The sequence below is a fragment of the Notolepis coatsorum genome (assembly GCF_963971535.1).
Source record: "Notolepis coatsorum genome assembly, chromosome: 16".
Lineage (NCBI taxonomy): Eukaryota > Metazoa > Chordata > Actinopteri > Aulopiformes > Paralepididae > Notolepis > Notolepis coatsorum.
This window is the reverse complement of record NC_140180.1, coordinates 71,137,339-71,163,892: the sequence shown is the minus strand read 5'-3', so window position 1 is coordinate 71,163,892 and position 26,554 is coordinate 71,137,339. Positions and strand designations below refer to the sequence as shown.

Below are 26,554 nucleotides of genomic sequence, written 5' to 3'. Positions count from 1 at the left end.
GATGGGAGAAAAATAGAAAATGGGAGAAAAAGTGGATACAAAAAAAAAAGATAGGTGATGTCAAATGGGCCATAGTATTGTATCCATAGCTATAATATAGAATATAGTTATAGCTCTACAAACAAGGTGACTCAGTCCTATATTTTAAAGCGTGGCAATGTGACCACAGGGCCATGGCTAATCCCCGGCGCTGAATGAGTTAAAAGCCCCAATCTCTGATTACTGGAGTTCAAAACAACAACAAAAACAACAACACACACTATAGAATCAAGGAGAAACTTCAGAGATTTTTGGTCAAAAGTATAGCACTGGAGCACACAAATTTAAAACGGTAAACCTTTTATTCATCAGAGTCAAAACACACCGTGAAGATGAACGTCGAAATGCTAGTCTAAAGGTTTACAGATAACATTCAGCCACTAGATGTCACACTAGAGCATGTAATTGATCCAATCAGGTGCATTCCACATTGGAAATGAGAAGTGGGTAGGGGATACATGTAAATAAAAACATTCATTTTGGACCCGCAAAATTATTTTAAATGATACATTTGTAATAAATAATTGTTTGGTTGTAAAAGCATTAAGCAATACTTTCATTACTCTACATACAAATGTTATCTATAGCACCTTTAAATCCATGTGCTCCAGTGCTCTATACTTTGGACCAAATCTCTGAAGTTCAGGTCAAGTCAAGTGTTCCTTTATGAATCCCCTCTGGGAAATTGGTGGTGTCATAGCAGCATGGGGAGGTACAGGCAGGGGAATAAAATTGAATAGGACATAATAAGTTATATTCTTATATAAATAATAACATATAATAAATCATATAGCAATAATAATAACAAGTTATAATAATAAGTTATATTAATAACAATACGTTTCTCCTTGATTCAAGTTCGCCCTACCCTGAGAGCACCAGACAGGCCTACAGTTCCCTTCTATGTGGGTTGGAGTGTATTAAACTTCTCCCTTCACAGACGACAGAATGTCACCTGTCGGCCAGAGGAAGTACTGGCTGATTTATAACCATTTCTTGTCAATATACTCCATTGTCGCTATTTAAAATTTACCTTTGGCTATATTCAACTTGCTAGCCTACTGTTTCACAGTCAGGAAGAAAACTCCTCCAGCCTTCAACATGTACAATAACAAATGAAAGCTGGGGTGGAGTGGTATAGAGGCGATTTCCCAAAACATCTGTCTTTTTATCTATCTATCTAATCTATTTTCTGACTAATCTATCTTCTGACCCTGGATTATTATTATTATTATACACATTTATAATAATGTTGGAGTGTTCTTTTAACTTAATACGAAAACGAAATAACCATACGTTCTGAAACTTAAAAGATTATGTAATCCGACATGAATATAATTGTATAGCATGTTATATGTAATGATACCAATTCAAATGGTGAAATAGTACTATAGCCAAGTTCATACTTACCAACCAGAATTTAATGAAGTATTGAAGATCTGTAGCGGTGATGAAAAGGCAGTAGAGTAATGAGTACGCCAGGAAGAGCATGAAGAACTTATAGTTGGCGAACCCAACACAGTTGTTCACCCTGCAAAGCAACAATCCAAGTCAGTGTTTGCTATTTAACCGTCTGTAGTGTGGTAGTGAAAGGTTAACCGTCTGTAGTGTGGTAGTGAAAGGTTAACCGTCTGTAGTGTGGTAGTGAAAGGTTAACCGTCTGTAGTGTGGTAGTGAAAGGTTAACCTTCTGTAGTGTGGTAGTGAAAGGTTAACTGTCTGTAGTGTGGTAGTGAAAGGTTAACCTTCTGTAGTGTGGTAGTGAAAGGTTAACCTTCTGTAGTGTGGTAGTGAAAGGGTTAAGAAACTATGGGTTGGGTCCTGTCCCTGGTGGGTCCCACACTTCACAATATTACCAGTATGACTGGGTCCCACATTGAGTCTAATTTACTCCGGGTACCATGCTGGAAAGGTTATAAGAACCCATGGTCTATATCCATTACCTGATGGACTAAACATCACTGCTACAGTGCATACAGTACCATGCACAGACTAAACATCACTGCTACAGTGCATACAGTACCATGGACAGACTAAACATCACTGCTACAGTGCATACAGTACCATGGACAGACTAAACATCACTGCTACAGTGCATACAGTACCATGCACAGACTAAACATCACTGCTACAGTGCATACAGTACCATGGACAGACTAAACATCACTGCTACAGTGCATACAGTACCATGGACAGACTAAACATCACTGCTACAGTGCATACAGTACCATGCACAGACTAAACATCACTGCTACAGTGCATACAGTACCATGGACAGACTAAACATCACTGCTACAGTGCATACAGTACCATGCACAGACTAAACATCACTGCTACAGTGCATACAGTACCATGGACAGACTAAACATCACTGCTACAGTGCATACAGTACCATGGACAGATTAACATCACTGCTACAGTGCATACAGTACCATGCACAGACTAAACATCACTGCTACAGTGCATACAGTACCATGCACAGACTAAACATCACTGCTACAGTGCATACAGTACCATGGACAGACTAAACATCACTGCTACAGTGCATACAGTACCATGGACAGACTAAACATCACTGCTACAGTGCATACAGTACCATGCACAGACTAAACATCACTGCTACAGTGCATACAGTACCATGGACAGACTAAACATCACTGCTACAGTGCATACAGTACCATGGACAGTGGTGATCCATCTTCAGGATGCATCTGTAACACAGCAGCGCAAGAACTCAGTGTCAGTAAATCTAATACTGTCAGCCAGACGGCTAAAAGAGAAAAACAAAACAAAAGGTACTGTCTTTAGTATATAACTGGTGAATGAGCCGAATGCAGAGCCATACTTATCACAGACTGAACAATGGTGACATCGATCAGGCTTCAGCAGCTGGCAGCGGTCGCAGAAACGAATAGCTGAGGAGAGACGGCCAGTTCAATCACACACAATCAGCGACCCGTCACCTCGAGCGCTGACTAGCAAACGAGTGGAACGGAGTCTAAGCGGGACAGGGTCAGCTGTCAATAGCAGCTGCTCAGCAAGAGAATGGACAGGTAAAAGAAAATTACGTTGAGCTTTGTAACAACCCATCCTCTACATACACTGCACACACATCCACATGCACACACTCACTTTAAACAAACACTCACCTTACCACTCACTTTATCACACTTTATATTTATCTATTATTAAAGACATTTGCACCACATTCAATACCTCATTTGCACCCTACCCCAAGTTTTGTACCTCTGCATTCTACCTCACTGGTACTCATTAGGGCTGTCCCCGAAGCCTGTTTTTGGGCTTCGAACTTCGTCAGGGTTTTTCGAACGGAAGTTTCGAACCTTCGTTTTTTATATCCTCAAACTAAATCCTCAATTTGAATAAAGTGATTACGGTAATCTGATTAAATTAGTATTTTTTTTTTTATTAAATCAACTTTCTTTAATGAATATAACTCATCAGTTTCGTCCAATAAGGGCACGGTTGGTACGAAAGTGATGGTGACATCTTGATGGAGCGCCGAGTGCCAAGCGGATGCAGATAGGCTACATCATCTATGATAAATGTTTTATTTAAATTTTTATGATGAGTCATATACTATAATAGTATAATACTATAATATTAGTGTAGCCTAATCTTTATCTGCAACTGTGAAGAAAAACCCCATTGGTTTAAACAGAATGAATAGACACATACAAAAATATATATAAAAAATAAAGAATAAATACATTTAACACTTTGATCGCCGGGGTTAAATTCATAATTTACCATCCCTCGCCAGCCCTATTTAACATGGAGAAGTTCCCCTTCTTTGCAGGGCTATAACTTTTTAAATTGTATTGCTCAATTGACATTACTATGGCCCATTCAACGTCCTATATCTATTGTTCAGGGTGTAGCAACGTTATACTTTTTCATTCACATATTCATACTAAAATACGGTCTAAAGTATAAGTATGTTTTTATCGTTTTCTGCAGCTTTCTCCAGAACTTGATTTATAGCCCTAAATGCATTATATTGATGATCAAATACAATTTGGTAGGAATCTGTGCGAGATAAAAAATGTCAACTGGACGTGGTTCTAGGAGTTACTACGTATGATCTGATGTTGACCCGATGGGCGGGGGGTCGTTTATAATTCCGTGGGCAACGTTATATCATTCATCTAGTGTGGGTGATATGATCATCAGAGCAGTTAGTATCGAAGACATTAACAAATAACGCTGAAACTCACCGTAGCTTCCTCTCGCCGTTGGGAGATGAGCGTGGAACAGAATTTTTTCTATTATGGGATGTCGAAATATCCGATCCATTTCCAGGTTGTATAATAGTATATACGTCCAAATCATGTTGTTTATCGAGTTATTAGTAACGGATCACTATCCGTTGTGATCAGCTCGAGTCCTGGGACTATTAGCGAGTGATCGGACCGAATTGAAATGAGCACCAGCTTCCACTTCCTGTTTCTCCCCTGGGCGATCCGCCGATCGGCCACCAGATGGCGCTCTTGAACCGTTGTAGAGTTGAGAGGGACTCAACAGTACATCTCATGTCTCCGTGGGAGAAATATGATTTTGATCACAGATTTTTGAAATATTGATACCAGCGTCTTCGGCAGAATGAGCATGGCGGGGAAAGACGTGTTTCAGCGTCAACGGCGATTAAAGTGTTAAAGAAAAAAAAGTATAAGAATTTTCTAATTCGAATGTTGATTTTGACACTAACATAACGAACGAAGGTCCGAACGTTCGAACGTTTGGGCTCAGCCCTAGTACTCATTTTACTCTGTATTGTGTATATGTATATTGACTGTACCTACTTTTTACTTCTTAATTGTTTACTTACTTTCTCTTTACTGTATGTAGCACACTCTCAGGGGCTCATAAGAAACAAGCATTTCATTATAAAGTATCCTGTATTTTGTTCTGACAAATAAAAACAAACTTGAACTCATGATATTATTAGTATTGCTTCTAAGCAGTAGTGTAGCTAGTGCAGGTCACCATCTAAGCAATAGTAGTGTAGCTAGTGAAGGTCACCATCTAAACAGTAGTGTAGCTAGTGCAGGTCACCATCTAAGCAGTAGTAGTGTAGCTAGTGCAGGTCACCATCTAAGCAGTAGTAGTGTAGCTAGTGCAGGTCACCATCTAAGCAGTAGTAGTGTAGCTAGTGAAGGTCACCATCTAAGCAGTAGTAGTGTAGCTAGTGAAGGTCACCATCGGTCAAGTCTGCTGTGTCTGTCCTCTAGTCTGGTCTGTTACCTCCGGAGTTCGTGCGGGTATAGATGGGCAGCTCCCTCGCTAGCCTTCTTAGAATCTCCTGCTGGGACTCTCCTCGATCTTCACGCTCCAGCAGCTCTTTGTCTGAGTAGGACAGGTGAAACTAGACGTGGGGGAAGAGCACAGAGAGCATAATAATGACACACTGCATCTACTGCACTACAGTAGGTGTTTCTGACCCATGCTGCTGTTTATGTCTCCCATTTGAGTCACATCTTTGAATCCATAAAAACACATTTATGTGGCAAATTATCTGTGCTTTGCTGCCTTCAATCCTGGAGGCCTGCAGTATAATGTGTCACAAGGCAATTCCAGCGCCAAGGGATAAGTCATGTGTCTCTCTCTCTCTCTCCCTCTCCCTCTCTCTATCCCTCTCCCTCTCCCTCTCCCTCTCTCTCTCTCTCTCCTCTCTCTCTCTGCCCTTTACTTTGCCTCTGGTTCCTTCTGCCCCAACAGGCATATATTGGTAGCATCAGGGTGACACAGAGAACTGCTAATGTTACTTTCAGCCAGTGAAGCATTATGATTGAACACTGATACAGAAATAACTGTGAGAATAACAAAGCATATAGCACACAGTGGGGGTGGAACGATACACAGTAAATTTCACAGAGTACATTTGACTCAAACTGAGTACATTTTACTCAGTTTGAGTAAAATGTACTCAGTTTGAGTAAAATTTATTGCAGTATCGATTTCTTGTCCCACCCCAAACACACAGGAAGGTTCAACTTTATTACAATCCCAATACCGCAAGTGAACTAAGCAAAAGATAAACATTCATATCCGGTTAATGTTGCCTGCATGTGTTTTCCCTCTATTGCACAAAATTCAACTAAAGTGCAAGGTGGCTTTCATGGCTGCCATCTAAGATGTATGTATTCACCAGGCAGAATTCAACTGCTGTAGTCAGGAACAGAGCCAAGGCGCTTCCAAAGAAGAGTAATATTAATCTAATTGCCGCTTTCAATCACACAGGGAGACTGTGGCCATGTTTGAAAGGTCCTCAGTACCTACACAATCAGACAGAAGCTCCTATCGCTATACCCTCAGTACCTACACAATCAAACAGAAGCTATTATCGCTACTACCCTCAGTACCTACACAATCAGACAGAAGCTCCTATCGCTACTACCATCAGTACCTACACAATCAGACAGAAGCTATTATCGCTACTACCCTCAGTACCTACACAATCAGACAGAAGCTACTATCGCTACTACCCTCAGTACCTACACAATTAGACAGAAGCTACTAACCCTACTACCCTCAGTACCTACACAATTAGACAGAAGCTACTAACCCTACTACCCTCAGTACCTACACAATCAAACAGAAGCTATTATCGCTACTACCCTCAGTACCTACACAATCAGACAGAAGCTACTAACCCTACTACCCTCAGTACCTACACAATCAGACAGAAGCTACTATCGCTACTACCCTCAGTACCTACACAATCAGACAGAAGCTACTAACCCTACTACCCTCAGTACCTACACAATCAGACAGAAGCTACTAACCCTACTACCCTCAGTACCTACACAATCAGACAGAAGCTATTAACCCTACTACCCGCAGTACCTACACAATCAGACAGAAGCTACTAACCATACTACCCTCAGTACCTACACAATCAGACATAAGCTATTAACCCTACTACCCTCAGTACCTACACAATTAGACATAAGCTATTAACCCTACTACCCTCAGTACCTACACAATCAGACAGAAGCTATTAACCCTACTACCCTCAGTACCTACACAATCAGACATAAGCTATTAACCCTACTACCCTCAGTACCTACACAATCAGACAGAAGCTACTAACCCTACTACCCTCAGTACCTACACAATCAGACAGAAGCTACTAACCCTACTACCCTCAGTACCTACACAATCAGACAGAAGCTATTAACCCTACTACCCTCAGTACCTACACAATCAGACATAAGCTATTAACCCTACTACCCTCAGTACCTACACAATCAGACATAAGCTATTAACCCTACTACCCTCAGTACCTACACAATCAGACAGAAGCTATTAACCCTACTACCCTCAGTACCTACACAATCAGACAGAAGCTACTAACCCTACTACCCTCAGTACCTACACAATCAGACAGAAGCTATTAACCCTACTACCCTCAGTACCTACACAACCAGACAGAAGCTACTAACCCTACTACCCTCAGTACCTACACAATCAGACAGAAGCTATTAACCCTACTACCCTCAGTACCTACACAATCAGACAGAAGCTACTAACCCTACTACCCTCAGTACCTACACAATCAGACAGAAGCTATTAACCCTACTACCCTCAGTACCTACACAATCAGACAGAAGCTACTAACCCTACTACCCTCAGTACCTACACAATCAGACAGAAGCTATTAACCCTACTACCCTCAGTACCTACACAATCAGACAGAAGCTATTAACCTTACTACCCTCAGTACCTACACAATCAGACAGAAGCTACTAACCCTACTACCCTCAGTACCTACACAATCAGACAGAAGCTACTAACCCTACTACCCTCAGTACCTACACAATCAGACAGAAGCTATTATCGCTACTACCCTCAGTACCTACACAATCAGACAGAAGCTACTAACCCTACTACCCTCAGTACCTACACAATCAGACAGAAGCTACTAACCCTACTACCCTCAGTACCTACACAATCAGACAGAAGCTATTATCGCTACTACCCTCAGTACCTACACAATCAGACAGAAGCTACTAACCCTACTACCCTCAGTACCTACACAATCAGACAGAAGCTATTAACCCTACTACCCTCAGTACCTACACAATCAGACAGAAGCTATTAACCCTACTACCCTCAGTACCTACACAATCAGACAGAAGCTATTAACCCTACTACCCTCAGTACCTACACAATCAGACAGAAGCTATTAACCCTACTACCCTCAGTACCTACACAATCAGACAGAAGCTATTAACCCTACTACCCTCAGTACCTACACAATCAGACAGAAGCTACTAACCCTACTACCCTCAGTACCTACACAATCAGACAGAAGCTATTAACCCTACTACCCTCAGTACCTACACAATCAGACAGAAGCTATTAACCCTACTACCCTCAGTACCTACACAATCAGACAGAAGCTACTAACCCTACTACCCTCAGTACCTACACAATCAGACAGAAGCTATTAACCCTACTACCCTCAGTACCTACACAATCAGACAGAAGCTATTAACCCTACTACCCTCAGTACCTACACAATCAGACAGAAGCTACTAACCCTACTACCCTCAGTACCTACACAATCAGACAGAAGCTACTAACCCTACTACCCTCAGTACCTACACAATCAGACAGAAGCTACTAACCCTACTACCCTCAGTACCTACACAATCAGACAGAAGCTATTATCGCTACTACCCTCAGTACCTACACAATCAGACAGAAGCTATTAACCCTACTACCCTCAGTACCTACACAATCAGACAGAAGCTATTAACCCTACTACCCTCAGTACCTACACAATCAGACAGAAGCTATTAACCCTACTACCCTCAGTACCTACACAATCAGACAGAAGCTACTAACCCTACTACCCTCAGTACCTACACAATCAGACAGAAGCTATTATCGCTACTACCCTCAGTACCTACACAATCAGACAGAAGCTACTAACCCTACTACCCTCAGTACCTACACAATCAGACAGAAGCTACTAACCCTACTACCCTCAGTACCTACACAATCAGACAGAAGCTATTATCGCTACTACCCTCAGTACCTACACAATCAGACAGAAGCTACTAACCCTACTACCCTCAGTACCTACACAATCAGACAGAAGCTATTAACCCTACTACCCTCAGTACCTACACAATCAGACAGAAGCTATTAACCCTACTACCCTCAGTACCTACACAATCAGACAGAAGCTATTAACCCTACTACCCTCAGTACCTACACAATCAGACAGAAGCTATTAACCCTACTACCCTCAGTACCTACACAATCAGACAGAAGCTACTAACCCTACTACCCTCAGTACCTACACAATCAGACAGAAGCTATTAACCCTACTACCCTCAGTACCTACACAATCAGACAGAAGCTATTAACCCTACTACCCTCAGTACCTACACAATCAGACAGAAGCTACTAACCCTACTACCCTCAGTACCTACACAACCAGACAGAAGCTACTAACCCTACTACCCTCAGTACCTACACAATCAGACAGAAGCTACTAACCCTACTACCCTCAGTACCTACACAATCAGACAGAAGCTATTAACCCTACTACCCTCAGTACCTACACAATCAGACAGAAGCTATTAACCCTACTACCCTCAGTACCTACACAATCAGACAGAAGCTACTAACCCTACTACCCTCAGTACCTACACAATCAGACAGAAGCTACTAACCCTACTACCCTCAGTACCTACACAATCAGACAGAAGCTATTAACCCTACTACCCTCAGTACCTACACAATCAGACAGAAGCTATTAACCCTACTACCCTCAGTACCTACACAATCAGACAGAAGCTATTAACCCTACTACCCTCAGTACCTACACAATCAGACAGAAGCTATTAACCCTACTACCCTCAGTACCTACACAATCAGACAGAAGCTACTAACCCTACTACCCACACATCTAACTTGGTTGGGCGTTACATTATTTGTGATGAACAGACAAAAGTAAACAGTTAATCTATTTACACTTGAAAGGCACATTGTCAGCATGGGGGTTTAAATTGGCCACTTCTTTGTTTTGGTTGTAGGTACCCATACTCCACAATCAGTAGTGTCATGCCTTTTATTGTAATTTTTGGGAGTAAAGTATAAATCCACTTCCTGACAGTAACCATGCTAAGCATACTCAATAAAACCCAGAAGACAGTAGACATCCGGACATTTTACGGTTCCTGTAGGAGTACCCAAAACATGCCTACAAACCATCATAAAGTCAAGAATACTGAACCTCTGTACTGAAAAGACCATACTGCTATTAAACCATCATAAAGTTAAGATACTGAACCTCTGTAGTGAAAAGACTGTACTGCTATTAAACCATCATAAAGTTACGATACTGAACCTGTGTAGTGAAAAGACTGTACTGCTATTAAACCATCATAAAGTTACGATACTGAACCTCCGTACTGAAAAGACCATACTGCTATTAAACCATCATAAAGTTACGATACTGAACCTCTGTACTGAAAAGACTGTACTGCTATTAAACCATCATAAAGTTACGATACTGAACCTGTGTAGTGAAAAGACTGTACTGCTATTAAACCATCATAAAGTTACGATACTGAACCTCCGTACTGAAAAGACTGTACTGCTATTAAACCATCATAAAGTTACGATACTGAACCTCCGTACTGAAAAGACCATACTGCTATTAAACCATCATAAAGTTACGATACTGAACCTGTGTAGTGAAAAGACTGTACTGCTATTAAACCATCATAAAGTTAAGATACTGAACCTGTGTAGTGAAAAGACTGTACTGCTATTAAACCATCATAAAGTTACGATACTGAACCTCTGTAGTGAAAAGACCGTACTTCAGGGGGTTTCAGACGACACGTGTAACCTGCACTTCTCGCTGTGCCTTGTGACGCTGGCCAAGTGATGAAGCTGTGTCAGACAGACAACACTCACCTCCTTCAGTGGGTTCATTGGCTTGGTGAAGATGGTCTGCCAGTAGGCCCACACGAATAATATGAAGATAGCATGATACACCAGCAGGTATAGAACTGAAATGAGAACAGAACATACACAGCACAAATCATTAGAACAGAAGATACACAGCACAAATCATCTATTCTATTGTACCGGTTGAGGCAGTTAATTCAGTGTGGAGCCATCAAAGCAATGAATCAATTAAAAGTAATTGACCTATCTAAAACCCTGCAATCTTTTCTTGATCCTCCGAATCACAATCAACAGTTGTGATTGGAGGATCAATAAAAGAGGGCAGGACTGGAGATATTTCAATTGGAAAGTAGACATGGGCAATGTGGAGATGCACTTGATGCACTTAAAAGATTCTTATGAAAAAGGTTTTATCAAGGGAATATCCACCCAAATCCCCAGGAGGCTGAAAACTCAAAATGATATATAGAATATAAAAGGCTACCTACTTATTTAATACAATAAAAGAGATTGAAATACATGTTTTAGACAAATGTATTGTTGTTATAATTTCATTATTTATTGATTAATTGAATATCATAGAGATCTAACTGTGCAATGTAGGGGTGGGGGTTTCCTGTGCCTTGGCTTACTAGAGGCCTACACATACACACATACACACACACACACACACACACACACACACACACACACACACACACACACCCTCTGGCATCATCCAGAATTCCGCTGTGGTGGATTTTTTGTTGAGAGTTCTATAGACTGTCATACAGACATAGATTGTGTTGAAACACAATTTGTGCTGCCTGCACTGCCAGTCAGTCATTGCAATATTCTTTAACCCCATATATGGCATAAACTATAACCAGCAAAACGTTGATTAATTTTCCTGTTAACACTTACCAATGCTAATCCCCCCCATCCCCCAGAAACCCCAAAGGGTTATAGCAACTCTGGATATGGTGACAATGGTCCTCATTCTCAAACAGACATTTACAAGGAATTCCTTCGTAACTTGATTTACGTACTTATTCGGCTTCTTATTATTCGAATGACTTGTTTTATTAGGAAATATATGGAAGTCATATTGTAGAACTGTGTGTGTGTGTGCGCTGAGTGCATCTTTTTCATTTATTTATTCTCGAACATGGTACGTTGAGTCATGACTATAAATGTAAAACGTAATTGTTAATGATACAAATATTGTCGTATTATTATTGTTATAATTATTTAATTCCAACGATGTCTGTAGAATCGACAATGACCATGATTTATCCTAAATTAAGCCTTTAAACCAGTTGAATCACCTGTGCATTGTATGTTACTATTGCACTTTACTGTTACATTTGTACATTTGTACATTTGTACATTTGGTTAGATGCCAAACTTATTTTCGTTGTATTGTACTTGTGCTGTATGATGACAATACATTTGAATCTAAACAAATACTATTTTGTGAGATTATATATAAGATTATTATTATCATTTGGAGTCGCTCACATCAGCTGCTGCATCATTAATAAACTATAGATGTATATGGAATTTGTTAATCTATTCTTAGTCTATTCCACTATATCGCGCAATTGGTTGTAGTTCCTTTTCATTTAGTTTGCAGTGTGTGTGTGTAATGCTCACGATGCCTCATTGAGTCATGACTATAAATGCAAAACGTAATTGTTAATGATACAAATATTGTCGTATTTATTATCAATATAATTATTTAATTCCGATGTCTGTAGAATCGACTTGAACGCAATCACCAACAATTTATCCCAAATTAAGCCTTTTACCAGTTTTATCACCTGTGCATTGTATGTTACTATTGCACTTTACTGTTACATTTTAACTCTGGCTGGATGTTGTATTGTACTGTATGATGACAATACATTTGAATCTAATCAAATTGTGATCAGTCACAAATTAATGACGTATACTTCATTCAACGGAGCACAGCTGCGAACATTTTGCCCACTTACGAAGACCGTTTCATGCGTTCAGGAATCCGGAGGAGGATTTTTGTAAATGTGTTAGCACAAAAATTTTACCAAGATGTTTACAAAGGTACTTAAGAACATGTTCGAGAATGAGGATGTTGTTGTTTTGATCTATAGGCTGAGCAAATGATCATGGTTCATGACTGAGAAAAATCATTATAATAATTTCATATTGGACTTTTTGGGGAGGTCAGAGTTCAGCAAAGTTACTCCCGGACTGTGTGCAAAGGATCTTTTCAATACAGGAGCAAATATGATTTGAGAGATGTTTGTAAGGTTACTGTACACAAAGCTAAGAAAGGGATTAAAATTAGATGTATTTCTATTGTGGGGGTTAACCTATAGATATAGAACAATGCTGATACATTTAAGAATAAGTAATTCACTTTTGTTATTTTTTTTTAATGGTTTGTATGGCTATTTTTGAGGGTTACAGTGTGAATTGCTTTTATTTTGTAATTTTTTTTTGTTTTTTTAGGCTTAATTTGATAAGAATATAGGAATCCTCAGAATCAAAGACTGTTGACAGTCTGGAATGATGTGCATATTGTAGTCTAGTCTGTGTGATGAATGAATAAAACTACAACTACTACTAGTACTACTTGTCCACACAATTTCTGGAAACAGAACAACAATCGAGGGCTTGCTTGACAAAAATATCCAGTGTGGATATTAAAAGGCCGTCAAATAGATGCCCAGCATGGGTCGTATACAGACACATGCTACATTATCTCTACTTAAGAAGCCATTTAGGATTTCTTTCCCCTGTAATGAGACCCAGGATCCTCTTCTCTTATGGGTGCACTTCTCCAGCGTGATGATGCTGTCTGACACTGGTGCTTGGCCCAGGATGACTCTCTGAAGAGATGAAAGCAGGCTGGCAGCTTAAAGGGTAAGTTCAGAGTTTTGGACCCCTACTAGCCCTGTTTCCTACTTACCATTACCAATAGTGTTGATTTTGTAGGGTCCTTCCTCAGCACAATCCATGTTCTTCATACTGGATACCAACAGCTCTGACTAGCTAGCCAGTAGCCACAAAACGAATATAAAGTAATGGGGCCACTCTTCAAGCCCTGAAATAAGTATTGAAACACACAGTGAAGCCAAAGCAAAGTGGTTTGTTTTTTAGTAATTCGTGTTTTTTTTACAGTAGCCCTATTAACCTTACATTAGCTTTGTGGCAAACTTGCCGGAGCTGCAGGTATCCAGTATGAAGCACAGCATGGGTTGAGCTGACAGGACTCTGTCCTTCCATCATCATTAGTAAGTGGGAAATAGGGCTAGGAGTCCATAATTGTGAATTTACCCTTTAACCAACAGACCCCAATATATAGCATAGAATTAGAGGTAACATGCAGGGAGTTCCCAGAAATCGCTCAAGGGGTTAATCAAGAGGAAATAGGAGATCCCCAACACACATATCACATACAATAGCTAAGGTAAGGATGAAACACCTAAAACACATATCACATACATACAATAGCTAAGGTAAGGATAACACACCTAAAACACATATCCACATACTATTGTGCACTCACACGCACACTTGCACATGCTCACAAACAAAACTATATCGAAATATGGTAGCAACAAGACTGCTAAATTAACAAGTACAACAAGGTATAGAACACGTAGGAATCTCTAACTAGACCTTAGGTATTAGGGCTGGCCGATATTCCCAAAATATCACATCACAATATTAAAAAATTGGTTTTCCAGTACCAATTACAATGTATGTCTTTATCTTGTAATACAATTGTCATGGTCCTATTTAATTTCAAATGGACTTTTATTTTACTTTACTTTTTAATACTTCTGCAAGGAATATTCTTTTGATTAACTATTTTTTTTACAATATGTATATATTGTGTACAGTGGTATATACATATATACATGGATAATTGAGGAAGTGTTTTTGTTTAAGGACACTCTGGCTATAGTATTATTTAACCACCTGACACATGGCCATAGAAAGCCTACAACTGTAGCTAGATAACCTTTGACCTCAGGGCTGTCAATCATTAGAGCTCAGTGCTGGGGTTCACACATACATCTCATAAATCACATCACTGTTCTTCACCTCACATAGATGGCAATAGAAAATAATAGAATAGAATAGAAAATAGAAGAGAATAGAATATTATTTTAGCATTAAACATCCACGTAGCACACAATTGATAATATAGGACAGAATAGAAAAGAATAGAATACATTTTGCTATTACAGAGCAGTATAGAGGACTATACATTTGGGCCAAAGTCACTTACTCTTCTCTCCTAGGTGTTCGATGGATTCTGAAAATGTAAGAGAATATTTGAGTCAGATTCCATGTGAAATGAAGGAGGATAAACAGTGAGCTGCACAGAGCATGGCGTTAGAGAAGATACCGCTTCCTCTTCATCGCCTCCATGCCTGTGTCAACACAGGGAGACGAGGAAGAGGTTTGGATTTACAATCAGTTACACAGCGATTGTATCCCAGCATGTGTTTTATGTATTTGTTTTTACTTGGTACATGTACGCTATGCTGTGAATGAATGAATGAATGAATGAATGAATGAATGAATGAATGAATGAATGAATGAATGAATGAATGAATGAATGAATGAATGAATGAATGAATGAATGAATGAATGAATGAATGAATGAATGAATACTTTATTTAACAGATTGCAGAATGGGTACAATACAGTACGGCTCAATACACACAATTGTTAAGGGGATGCAGACCTGAAAAAGACGTTTGTCTTGTTTCCATCAGGGTCCCCCCTTTTCAATTCATAGTGACATTTATGACATACGCAACATACATGACATTTATGGCATAGGGACATATAGGTATTTAGTACTGATACATTTGTGACATAAACGGTATTCAAATATACAGTACTGTTACCCCTAGATCCTGACAGAGTATATACATATGATTGGGAGGGGACTGTACATTAGGAGGGGGTGGGAGGGAAATATCCATACGGCGGGGAGGGAATATACATGCAGTGGGGAGGAGACTGTCTATTAGGAGGTGGTGGGTGGTGTCAATAACAAGCAGTCAACCAAATCCAAACCGACTAGACTGGGGGAAATTAGCTTAAACCCAGTGCTCCAAAACAAATGTTCAAAAATCCATAAAACAAAGACATTACGCACCAGACTCCTAATCATATTTACACTGTTCTGATTGTACAGGCAAGCATTAGAATGCATTAGCACAAAGGCATTGAAAACAACAATGGCATCCTGCCTGGTCTGTGTGTGAATGCTGACAGTGTCAGGGCCTCCATGGTGGAAAACTAGACAAAGCTGCTGACCACATGCCAAGATCAGCACCCTGGCAGACTGGATCAGCACCCCGAAAACACACATGACAGCAGCACCCTAACGTACAGGCTCCACACCTTGACACCGTAACACTCTTACTATGCAGTTTCACATCAGTACAACTGCACACACGAGGTCACATTCATCCCAAATAATAATTGTTAGCAACATAGAGAGAATCATCCATCTTTGACACCTACTGTACACCATGAGGCTGAACTACAACAACAGTTTGCACGCGCACACACACACACACACACACACACACACACACACACACACACACACACACACACACACACACACACACACACACACACACACACACACACACACACACACACACACACACACACACACACACACACACACACACACACACACACACACACACACACACACACACACACACACACACACACACACACACACACACACACACACACACACACACACACACACACACACACACACACACACACACACACACACACACACACACACACACACACACACACACACACACACACCAAGTCAGCACAACAAGTCAGCAGGAGGGGTAAACCTCTGGCAGCTACTGTAAGGGCGAGTGATATTGTTCATCAAGCAGTGTTGAACTTCAGTGCATATAGTATAGACATATTAGCATAGTATAGTAGGTAGTATTGTAGGAATAGTAGCATAGTAGGTAGTATAGACATAGTAGCAGAGTACATAATAGTAAAAGACAGTAAGAATGTTATTTTTTCTTTGGCTGTATGCCTTGGTTCAGCTCCTTGGATCACCTTTCCTCAGTGACCACTGTGTGTGTGTGTGTGTGTGTGTGTGTGTGTGTGTGTGTGTGTGTGTGTGTTTGTGTGTGTTAGGGCTGAGCCCAAACGCTCGGACCTTCGGACCTTCGTTCATTGTTGGCATTCGAATTCTAATTCAACATTTGAATTTTAAATGTTTAATAAAGAAAATATATATATATATATATATTTTTTAATATATATATTTTTTTCTGTGTCTATTCATTCTGTTTAAACCAATGGGGTTTTTCTTCACAGTTGCAGATAAAGATTAGGCTACACTAATATTATAGTATTAAAACTGATTAGTTATATTCATTAAACAAAGTTGATTTAATACCAAAAGAAAATACTCATTTAATCAGATTAATCACTTTATTCAAATTGAGGATTTAGTTTGAGGATATTTATAAAAAGAAAAAGAAAAACTTTTTATTTAACTTTTATTAACTATTTATTTATTAAAAACTAAGCTTTGAACGTCCGTTCGAAAAACCCTGGCGAAGTTCGAAGCCCAAAAACAGGCTTCGGGGACAGCTCTAGTGTGTGTGATTGATTGATTGATTGAAAAGTTTATTAACAGATTGCAGAATGGGTACAGTACAGTACAGCTCAATACATACAATTGTTAAGGGAATGCAGACCAGAGAAAGACTTTCGTCCCCCATTTTCAATTCATCATAACATATATGACATACATGACATACAGATAGACAGTACTGCTACATCTATACATTTATGACATATCAGATTTGCAAATACAGTACTGTTTGTGATACAAAAGTGTCCAGAAAAAGAGTGTATATACATTTGGCGTAGAAACTGTACATTGGAGGAGGTTGGGTAGGTGGGGTGGGGTTGGGTGGGTGGGTGAGGGCTGTACATTGGAGGTGGGGGGGGGGGGGGGGGGGGTTGGGTAGGGGACACACACATTTTACACTGTACATTGGAATACTGACAAAGCCTTACTTGGTCATTTACTGTACAACTAGGTTAGGACATTTGTAGGGGCCAGTTTCGAATTGCAGTCTCACGTAGGTGTTTTTTGAGTGTGTGTGTGTGTGTGTGTGTGTGTGTGTGTGGGGGGGGGGGGGGGTCAGGGGCATGGAGGCCAATTAATATGAGCACATTGTGGCAACAAGACTTGTATTCCAAATATGAAAGTACATTTTTTGCCAGGTGCTAAAAATGTCAATTGACGAATACACCCCTACCGAAACATAAATCAGATATATAATCCCCTAATATCTGATATTATGCTGGCCTTGATGAGAAAACGTTGCCTACTTGTAAAGAGCAAATATCCTAAGGACGGCGTTAAGTGACGTTACACGGTGGCGCAAAGTGGGTCACGCACAGATTGTTCGGGCTGAATGAAGTGAGTCAGACAATGGGATTAACTGATCGGGCCGGTGAACAAGAGGGATCAGCTGACAAGACATTTGCACAGTTATCTCTGTATTTCACATCACATGCTGAGGCCCAGAGAGACCGCTGTCCCGTCCTGCTGTTTGCTTCATAAGATATTTCTGTCTGAGATGAGGGCATCATGTGGCAACAACAACAAAGTAATTACATACTAAATGAGAGCCGATGTGCTGTTGCCCGTACTGTTGCCCATACTGTACGCACTCTGAACTCTGTTGCCTATAAACAACTCACTGCAGCACCCACTTTAGAACACCTAAACACACTTTATATTTATTGGCAAAGAATTTGCACTACAACCCATACCTCATTACACCTTACTGTAAATTGTACCTAAATTGTACCTCATCCCATTTCTGCATTGTACTGTATAGTATATAGTATATTGTAACTCAGTTACTTTTCTACTCTGCATTGTACATTGTATATATGTATATATTGAACACCTTTGTCTACGTACTTGACTTCTATTTTATACTTACTATACTTTATACTTATCTATTTTTATCTAGCACAATCTCTGGAGCAAAACAGAAAGAAGCATTTTATATAAAAGTATTCTGTACTTCTGTATGACAACTAATAAAGAAACTTGAACTTGAAACTATACTCACTTTATACTTTTCTACTGCCACCACTGCCTACAACTGCCTTATGCTGTAATCATAACTACCTACCTCAACCTATAGCCTACCCATATAACATTGTATGATAGCCATGTACAATAAGACTGTATATACTGTAAATGTATCTACATCTATATAAATAAAGATTATTATTGTTATTATTATTATCTGCATAATATTCATGTTTATATTCCTGCATATATTCTATGATAATTGTATATACAGTTATATATAATATATATAACTGTACTATATCTATATCGGTATATATCCCATACCTACTCTTATTAGTGTAATAATAGTGTATACGTCAGATTAGCATAGTAGCTTCATTATAGATATTCCATTGAATCACTTGTTTACATTTAATTGTATATTGTTAATGCACTTCACTGTTAACTTTACACTCTGGTTAGATGCCAACTTGTTTTCTTTGTACTATACATCTGCTGTACGTTGATAATACACTTGAATATAATCGCAATTTAAATAAACCTAAGCTGAAGCAACTGTGATCCTAAGAACAACCGAATGGACGTCCGGTATAACCTTGCCCTCTTCCGAGACAGTGGTTTATGTTATTGTGCAGGAAATGGGCAATGTTTGACTATCCTACGAATGGCAGTGTGGCACACAGTTGCCCTGTAACTGTAGCCTAGGGTCACCCTGGGACAGGTGACGGCTGGCCCGGAGACACGGTGCAACAGCTCACACGTCTCTTCATCATTACTGAACACCCATTGATTGTGCCGTTGTCAAAATAGGGAGCGCAAAACGATTATTCTGAACTGACAAAATCAGGGATTAATGAAGCTTGCTGGTAGACATTCCACGTGAAATGTAGGCAGCTGATTTATTAAATCAGGCTAAACATGCCATAGAGAGCGTACTTTGAGGTTTACCACGTTCAAACGAGCAAATGCTTAGTTCCTTTTAGGTCAAACCCAGTGTCGCTGAACAGTGTGAATGAATGAATGAATGAAAAACTTTATTTAACAGATTGCAGAATGGGTACAATACAGTACGGCTCAATACATACAATTGTTAAGGGGATGCAGACCAGAGAAAGACGTTTGTCTTGTTTACATCAGGGTCCCCCATTTTCAATTCATAATGTCCATTTCGGTCCCTTTTCAAAAAGGGAGACTTTGCTTTCCTGGTGGACATGCTGCCAAATAGAGCAGAGAGTGGGCAGTTCACACAGTCTCCTCTGAGACACAACCTACTGGAAACCATTACTCACTATTCAGGTCAACCCCATGTTCGCCAGTTTACTGAAGGCTTCATACATTCAACAGCAAATTGCTTTACACTAGTGGGAGGGTGAAATCCTTGTTGACACTACATATTGACAGTGAATCACTATTGTATTTTAAGCCCACCTGTAAAGATAATTACTGATAGTGTAGTAGTGGGAGATATGAGGTGAGATTATGGATTTCAGCACCGACAGACATTTGGCCTTATCCATGGAACGTACAGCCACAGAATAAAGTATGTTATCAATTACCTCCTATATAAAAATAGGGAAACAATGTCCAGGCACGCACTCTAGGTTTTTCCAAATTTATTGGCAGCCTGTAATCATGACGTTTCGGTGTGAACACACCTTCTTCAGAATGGCTTGCAAGCCATTCTGAAGAAGGTGTGTTCACACCGAAACGTCAGAGGTTACAGCACCCAGTGTCGAGTCTAGTGAGGTGAGCGCGTTCTACTACTTTTTTCACTTATCAATTACCTCCTGAAACTATTCTTGGGAGGTAATTTATCATGTAGAGCTAAACTCAGGATGAAGAGGGTTTGATGTAGTCGTTCTAAAAATGTCAACCTGCGCAGCCCACACAGGCTTCACCACTTTATAGGGCACAGTGGAGCAATTCATCCTGATGCTGTCACTGTGTCACAAATTAAAGCGTAGCTGCACGTTCTCCAGATATTAAGGTTGAAATGTTGTTTGAATCATGAAAGGCATGAGGACATGTATGTGTCTGAAGGAGCGTGTGCCCACTGGGAACATGTGCTCATTCGGAACTGGGCGAATGCTTGGCCCCCGGAGTCAAAACGTGCCTGTCCGAAGCGCGTGCCCATGCCTATAATGCCTGTTCAGAGCCAGCTGAGCGTTTGCTGCCCCTAGAAGTGCTGCTTGCAGTGTTCTTGAGAACCTCGCATCCAATCAACTTCACATTCAATACAGCTCTCACCTGGGCCATCAGCAATACATCCACCAAGGGTAAAGTCGATTGGAAGAACGATTATTGAGATATGCGAAGGACAGACAGGACAGAGTATTATGGCTATTTAAACTTATGATGTTGCTACAGCACCAACTGTTGGCCAAATGGCACCAAATTTGACACGACCACTCGGATGTCATATCAACATGTCCACCAAATGTTGTTGCAATAGCAGGATATAATATATTATATTCAATTATATTATTAACTGAACAAGCTGGTGAGGAAGGCTAGCTCCATGGTGGGAGTCGAGCTGGTCAGACTAGAGGTGGTGGCAGAGAGGGGGATGAGAAGGAAGCTGGCTGCTATCCTGGAGAATCCCTCCCACCCCCTCTACGATGAGCTAGTCAAGATGAGAAGCACGTTCAGCCACAGACTCATACCCCCCGACACTCCACTAACCGCCTCGGCCAGTCCTTCATACCAGCGGCCATCAGGCTCCACAACAGTGGGCAGGGACTGCTGCCAGACATCCAACTACTAGGAACCTAAAAGGACAATATACTACCTTATGCATACCACACCTTATGTGAATACTGTATACTTCATCAGATCAGATGTAGATTATTAGATAAGATTATTAGATTATATATTGCATATATTTAGAATTTAGTTTTTTCAGACTATATATTAGATTAGATTTAGATGATTGGATTAATTATATATTGTAACTATTATTGTAGGGCAAATATAATTGAGAGGGCATACATACCCCCATCTCGCACCTTGTTGACCACTATGCACATGTCCAGAGTTAATTATGTTGTTATGTTAAGCATATTGATTGATTGATTGATTGATTGATTGATAACTTTATTAACAGATTGCAGAATGGGTACAGTACAGTACAGCTCAATACACACAATTGTTAAGGGAATGCAGACCAGAGAAAGACTTTAGTCTTTCATATTGATTTGTTATATTGTTTACACTGCTTTTTACTACCTGTACCTCCCCCATGCTGCTATGATGCCTGAATTTCCCCAAGGGGATCAATAAAGGAATATCTTATCTTATCTTATTATATAATTGAATATAATTATTGTAATATAAGACGTGCCCACGGCATTAGAGCAAACTTTGAGGACCAATTATAGCAAAACTGTAAGGAATATCAAACATCCGAAAAAGTTACTTTTTTTCGGGTTGGTCCGGAGAATCTCACATTGAACTACAAAAAGGTGGTAGATCTATCTGGACGCAAATGGGCGTGGCTTCCATGGATCGATTAGTCTGGACCAGAGCCTTATATAATGAGAGACTGGAATCTGGTCTGGACCCACAGAAAGAATCCAGGGGGGGAATAATTGTTTCTGAGAATCGTGGATCAAAAGTTACAGGCCAAAAACGTAAAGTTCGTTGTTAGAGCGCCACCACCTGGTCAAATGGCACCAAATTCGACACTGCACTCCCCTGGATACTACTAGTACAATCACCCGCCGAGCGTTACAGTAAATCGACCTGGATGAACGGTTCTTCTCGGGACATGATGCGAAGGACAGATCCTTTTCTTTATCCCTTTCTTTATAGTTAGATGTTTCTGATTGATTGCTCTGTTCAACACCAATTATAATTGGCATGTCTTATTATGATGCGACTGTTGTTAGTGACTGCGTTGTAAAACGCCACTGTTTCTTTGCGTCCCAAAAGAAAATTAAGCCTGGTGCCAAATTGGTGACGCTGAAAAGGCCAAGACAGGAAAAAAACAAACACATAAACAACACAAATATCAACGGCACGGAGCGGGTATCCCATCCATCCCCACCCAAGCAGACCCCCCCCCCCCCGACCACATGCTACTCAGTGAACTTACCGATGCAAAGCTGCAAGACATAGGCGTAGTATGACCACGCCACTATGAGGGTGATGAAAACAACTGGGATCCAGTACAAAACTCTTTGACAGCCCCGCTTGATACTACGCGAGCCCGACGGTGCCATAATATTCTAATTGAGTACCATTTCCCACGCATTCATTTTATATTTCCCCCCTGTGTAGACCCGGGCTTGTTGTTGTCACTGCATCGTTGTTTTCACCGACCGCGTCTGATCGCCGCCTCTCTGCTGCCAGACGCAACACACACTTCCACCGTCCGCCTCTCTGCAAGTCTGGCTTGTTCTGGGAGCGCGGCGCTACGTTTCTCGTTCATGCGAGCGCTACACAACACCAGACAGCACCACCCCTTCTTCACAAGTTGCCATGACGTCCGTGGTAGGATGCTGCACATATATATATATATATATATATATATATATATATATATATATATATATATATATATATATATATATATATATATATATATATATATATATATATATATATATATATATATATATATATATATATATATATATATATATATTTTTTTTTTTTTTTTTTTTTTTTTTTTACATGATTCTGAATGGATAGACAGACCACAACCCCCTACTACTAGAGTTATGGTCAAATTATATTCCAAGAAATTATAAGCTCTTTATGTTATTATGTAGCAATGTGTGTTGGCCCCTAAAGCTCACTGAAACAGCTGATTGGTTTATCCTATGATGGATGTGTTAAAGAGTAAACAGTTAGCTGACTTGTGTGAAAATGCCAACCATAATTGCATGTGTGTGTGTGTGTGTGTGTGTGTAAGTGAGTGAGTAAGAGTGAGAAAGAGAGAGCGACATAATGTATCTTCATTTATTATCAATACAAAAGCATCAGCAGCCCAATACAGAAGTAATCCTATAGGTATAGGCCAATAACTATGCTCATATCCAAACAATGATATATGATAGAGATGGTTTTCACTATATTTAAGACGTATGGCTAAATAGTCAAAACTCTGACTTTAACATTACCTGCATACATTTGCCCCTGTCAGGCAAAGGACATAGGTTTAAAACAAAGACACAAAGTTTGATTAACAAAAACCTGTAATAATATTAGATCTGGACACCCATAATCCAAGCCTCGTTACATAACATCAAGTAACCAGCAGTTCTCAAATATCCTTCAAAAGTACTTTATTAGCGGAGATACACTGTGGAGTCTAGAAAGATTTCTACAGGGTTTAGAATGTGGTAAACTAATCCTAGGAGAGCCCTGAGGGAAAACAACCCCGCATATTAATATATCACACATCTAAAACAAACAGTAATTCAACCACAGTACTCCAGGCATGACATACATTTATGGCTTCAGTTTTTCTTTTTTGCATATATATATAGAAGTCGTCTTTGCCTGTGGTAGGACGTAGGAGGAATATAGCATTCTGCCCAGTCCCTTATTACCAGAGGGGGGAGGGGGGCCTTGTTGTACGAAATGATTAACATAGTTAGCTGCCTGTAGTTAAACAATGAAAGCCATAGACACAACCCCCATTGGAAGCCAGTCGGCTCTGGGGTTAGTGGAGAGTTAGTTGCAGCCCTTTGGGAGGGTGGTGGTAGGGGTGGGAGGGGTGGGAGGTGTTGTCCCTGCGTAAGCTGATCGGTGCAGGGGGCTGCAGAGCAGACAAGCCAAGGAGAAAGTATGTTAGCAATGTGCCCCACTGTACAGAGAGCTTATCAGGCTTTGGACAGGGAGAGAGTCATGGAGTACAACACACATGGGCTGAGCAGTATAACAACACGGAGTACCGCTTGTCATTTCCGGTTAATGAATCAAACCTTCATTCTTATTACTTTTTATCATGTCTACTCTATTTTATTTTATTATCTATTATATTTTATTATTCTATTTTATTATTTGTATTTTTGCACAATCGAGGCGGGCATGGCCACCTACATTTCACTGCATGTCTCGTGTACAGTATGTACAGTATGTGACAAATAAAACTCTTGAATCTTGAATCTTCAGTAACAAACAGATTAAATATTCTGATAAGAGTAAATACATACGTACATAAATAGACAAATCAATAAATAGTATAATATCTTTGGATGCGGGCGACATCCAGTATAGAGGAAGTACTCAACTAGTACTAAATCTCCCTGCAATACTGACAAGTTGTTAATTGGATCCAACAAGGGCTCACTCTTTGACTCTGACTGACAGCACACACAGAAGCTTCCCCAAAGGGTTGACCACATCCTGTTTTGCGTTAATACTAGGGATGCACGCACCGATCCGACTTTTTCAGTCCCGATACCGATACCTGGGCTTTGGTTATTGGCCGATACCGAGTACCGATCCAATACCCATTGTTCAATTAATAAACTGTATGGAAGAGACCGGGATCATTCTTTTGTGCAAGGCAACAGGCTTGACTTAAAACATTACTTTCCTAACTTAGTGAAACAAAATGTAACAAGTTTTGCTTTCAAATGTTAATTGTCATCTGTACATATATATATTTTGTAATACAATTTATTGAATAAAGCATAAAAAAATTATATATATATTTTTTTTAATATATACTTTTTAGTCATATTGGGGCCGATATCAATATTGGATCGGTGCATCCCTAGTTAAGACGTCCTTTATGCCGGCGCTGCAGCAGCCATCTCTTCTCTTCCCCCATGGCGTCCTGCACCTGCAGAAAGAACAATCACATTTAGCGTGAAGCTCATCCCGACTGCGAGATGTGCTGAGATTGTGCTGCAGTGTTGAGATTTTTACCTGGTTACTCTGACAACACAGAAAGAGTATGTAAACAAGTCAGCGCCGTAGTCAAAAACTGTTTTTACCACCTCAGACTCCTGGCGAAGACAAAGGCATACCTCTCTCAAAACAACCTAGAGACGGTGATACTGTACATGCCTTTGTCACCACTCGCCTTGACTATTGCAATGCCCTCTACACAGGCATTGACAAATCCCTGCTCCGCCGCTTACAGCTGGTGCAGAATGCAGCCGTGCGCCTCCTCACCAAAACAAAAAAATATGAGCACATCAGCCCAGTTCTGGCCTGTCCGTTTTAGGATAGATTTTAAACTAGCCCTAAATGTTTTTAAATCACTCAATGGCACGGCTCCTCCCTATCTATCCAAGCTCCTGCACAGCCACCCCCCCACAGATCCCTTAGATCAGCTGACCAGCTGCTATTGGTGGTGCCTAGAACTAGGCTCAAGACTAGGGGGGACAGAGCCTTCTCCGCCGCAGCGCCTAGACCAGGGGTGGCCAACCCGCGGCTCGCGAGCCGCATGCGGCTCTTTGCCCGTCAATGTGCGGCTCTTCCATCCATA

General features: G+C 40.3%; 2 protein-coding genes across 4 annotated transcripts in view; both read right to left on the bottom strand.

Moving 5' to 3' along the window:
* Nucleotides 1-23,475, bottom strand: part of zdhhc2 (zDHHC palmitoyltransferase 2) — a 41,157-nt gene extending 17,682 nt beyond the window's left edge. For all 3 annotated transcript variants that reach the window (XM_084332538.1, XM_084332539.1, XM_084332540.1), the window contains exons 1-7: nt 23,201-23,475; nt 15,256-15,282; nt 11,001-11,095; nt 5,304-5,424; nt 2,884-2,953; nt 2,717-2,749; nt 1,450-1,570 (exon numbers count right to left, since the gene is read on the bottom strand). In XM_084332538.1, the coding sequence (XP_084188664.1) occupies nt 1,450-1,570; nt 2,717-2,749; nt 2,884-2,953; nt 5,304-5,424; nt 11,001-11,095; nt 15,256-15,282; nt 23,201-23,327 (594 nt within the window). In that variant the 5' untranslated portion in view covers nt 23,328-23,475. The remainder of the gene's footprint in view (nt 1-1,449; nt 1,571-2,716; nt 2,750-2,883; nt 2,954-5,303; nt 5,425-11,000; nt 11,096-15,255; nt 15,283-23,200) is intronic.
* Nucleotides 23,476-25,834: 2,359 nt separating this feature from the next.
* micu3b (mitochondrial calcium uptake family, member 3b) overlaps nt 25,835-26,554 on the bottom strand; it is a gene marked incomplete at its 3' end in the record, with an annotated part of 44,265 nt that continues 43,545 nt past the window's right edge. The window contains exon 15 of the mRNA XM_084332069.1: nt 25,835-25,903. Within this exon, the coding sequence (XP_084188195.1) occupies nt 25,835-25,903 (69 nt within the window). The remainder of the gene's footprint in view (nt 25,904-26,554) is intronic.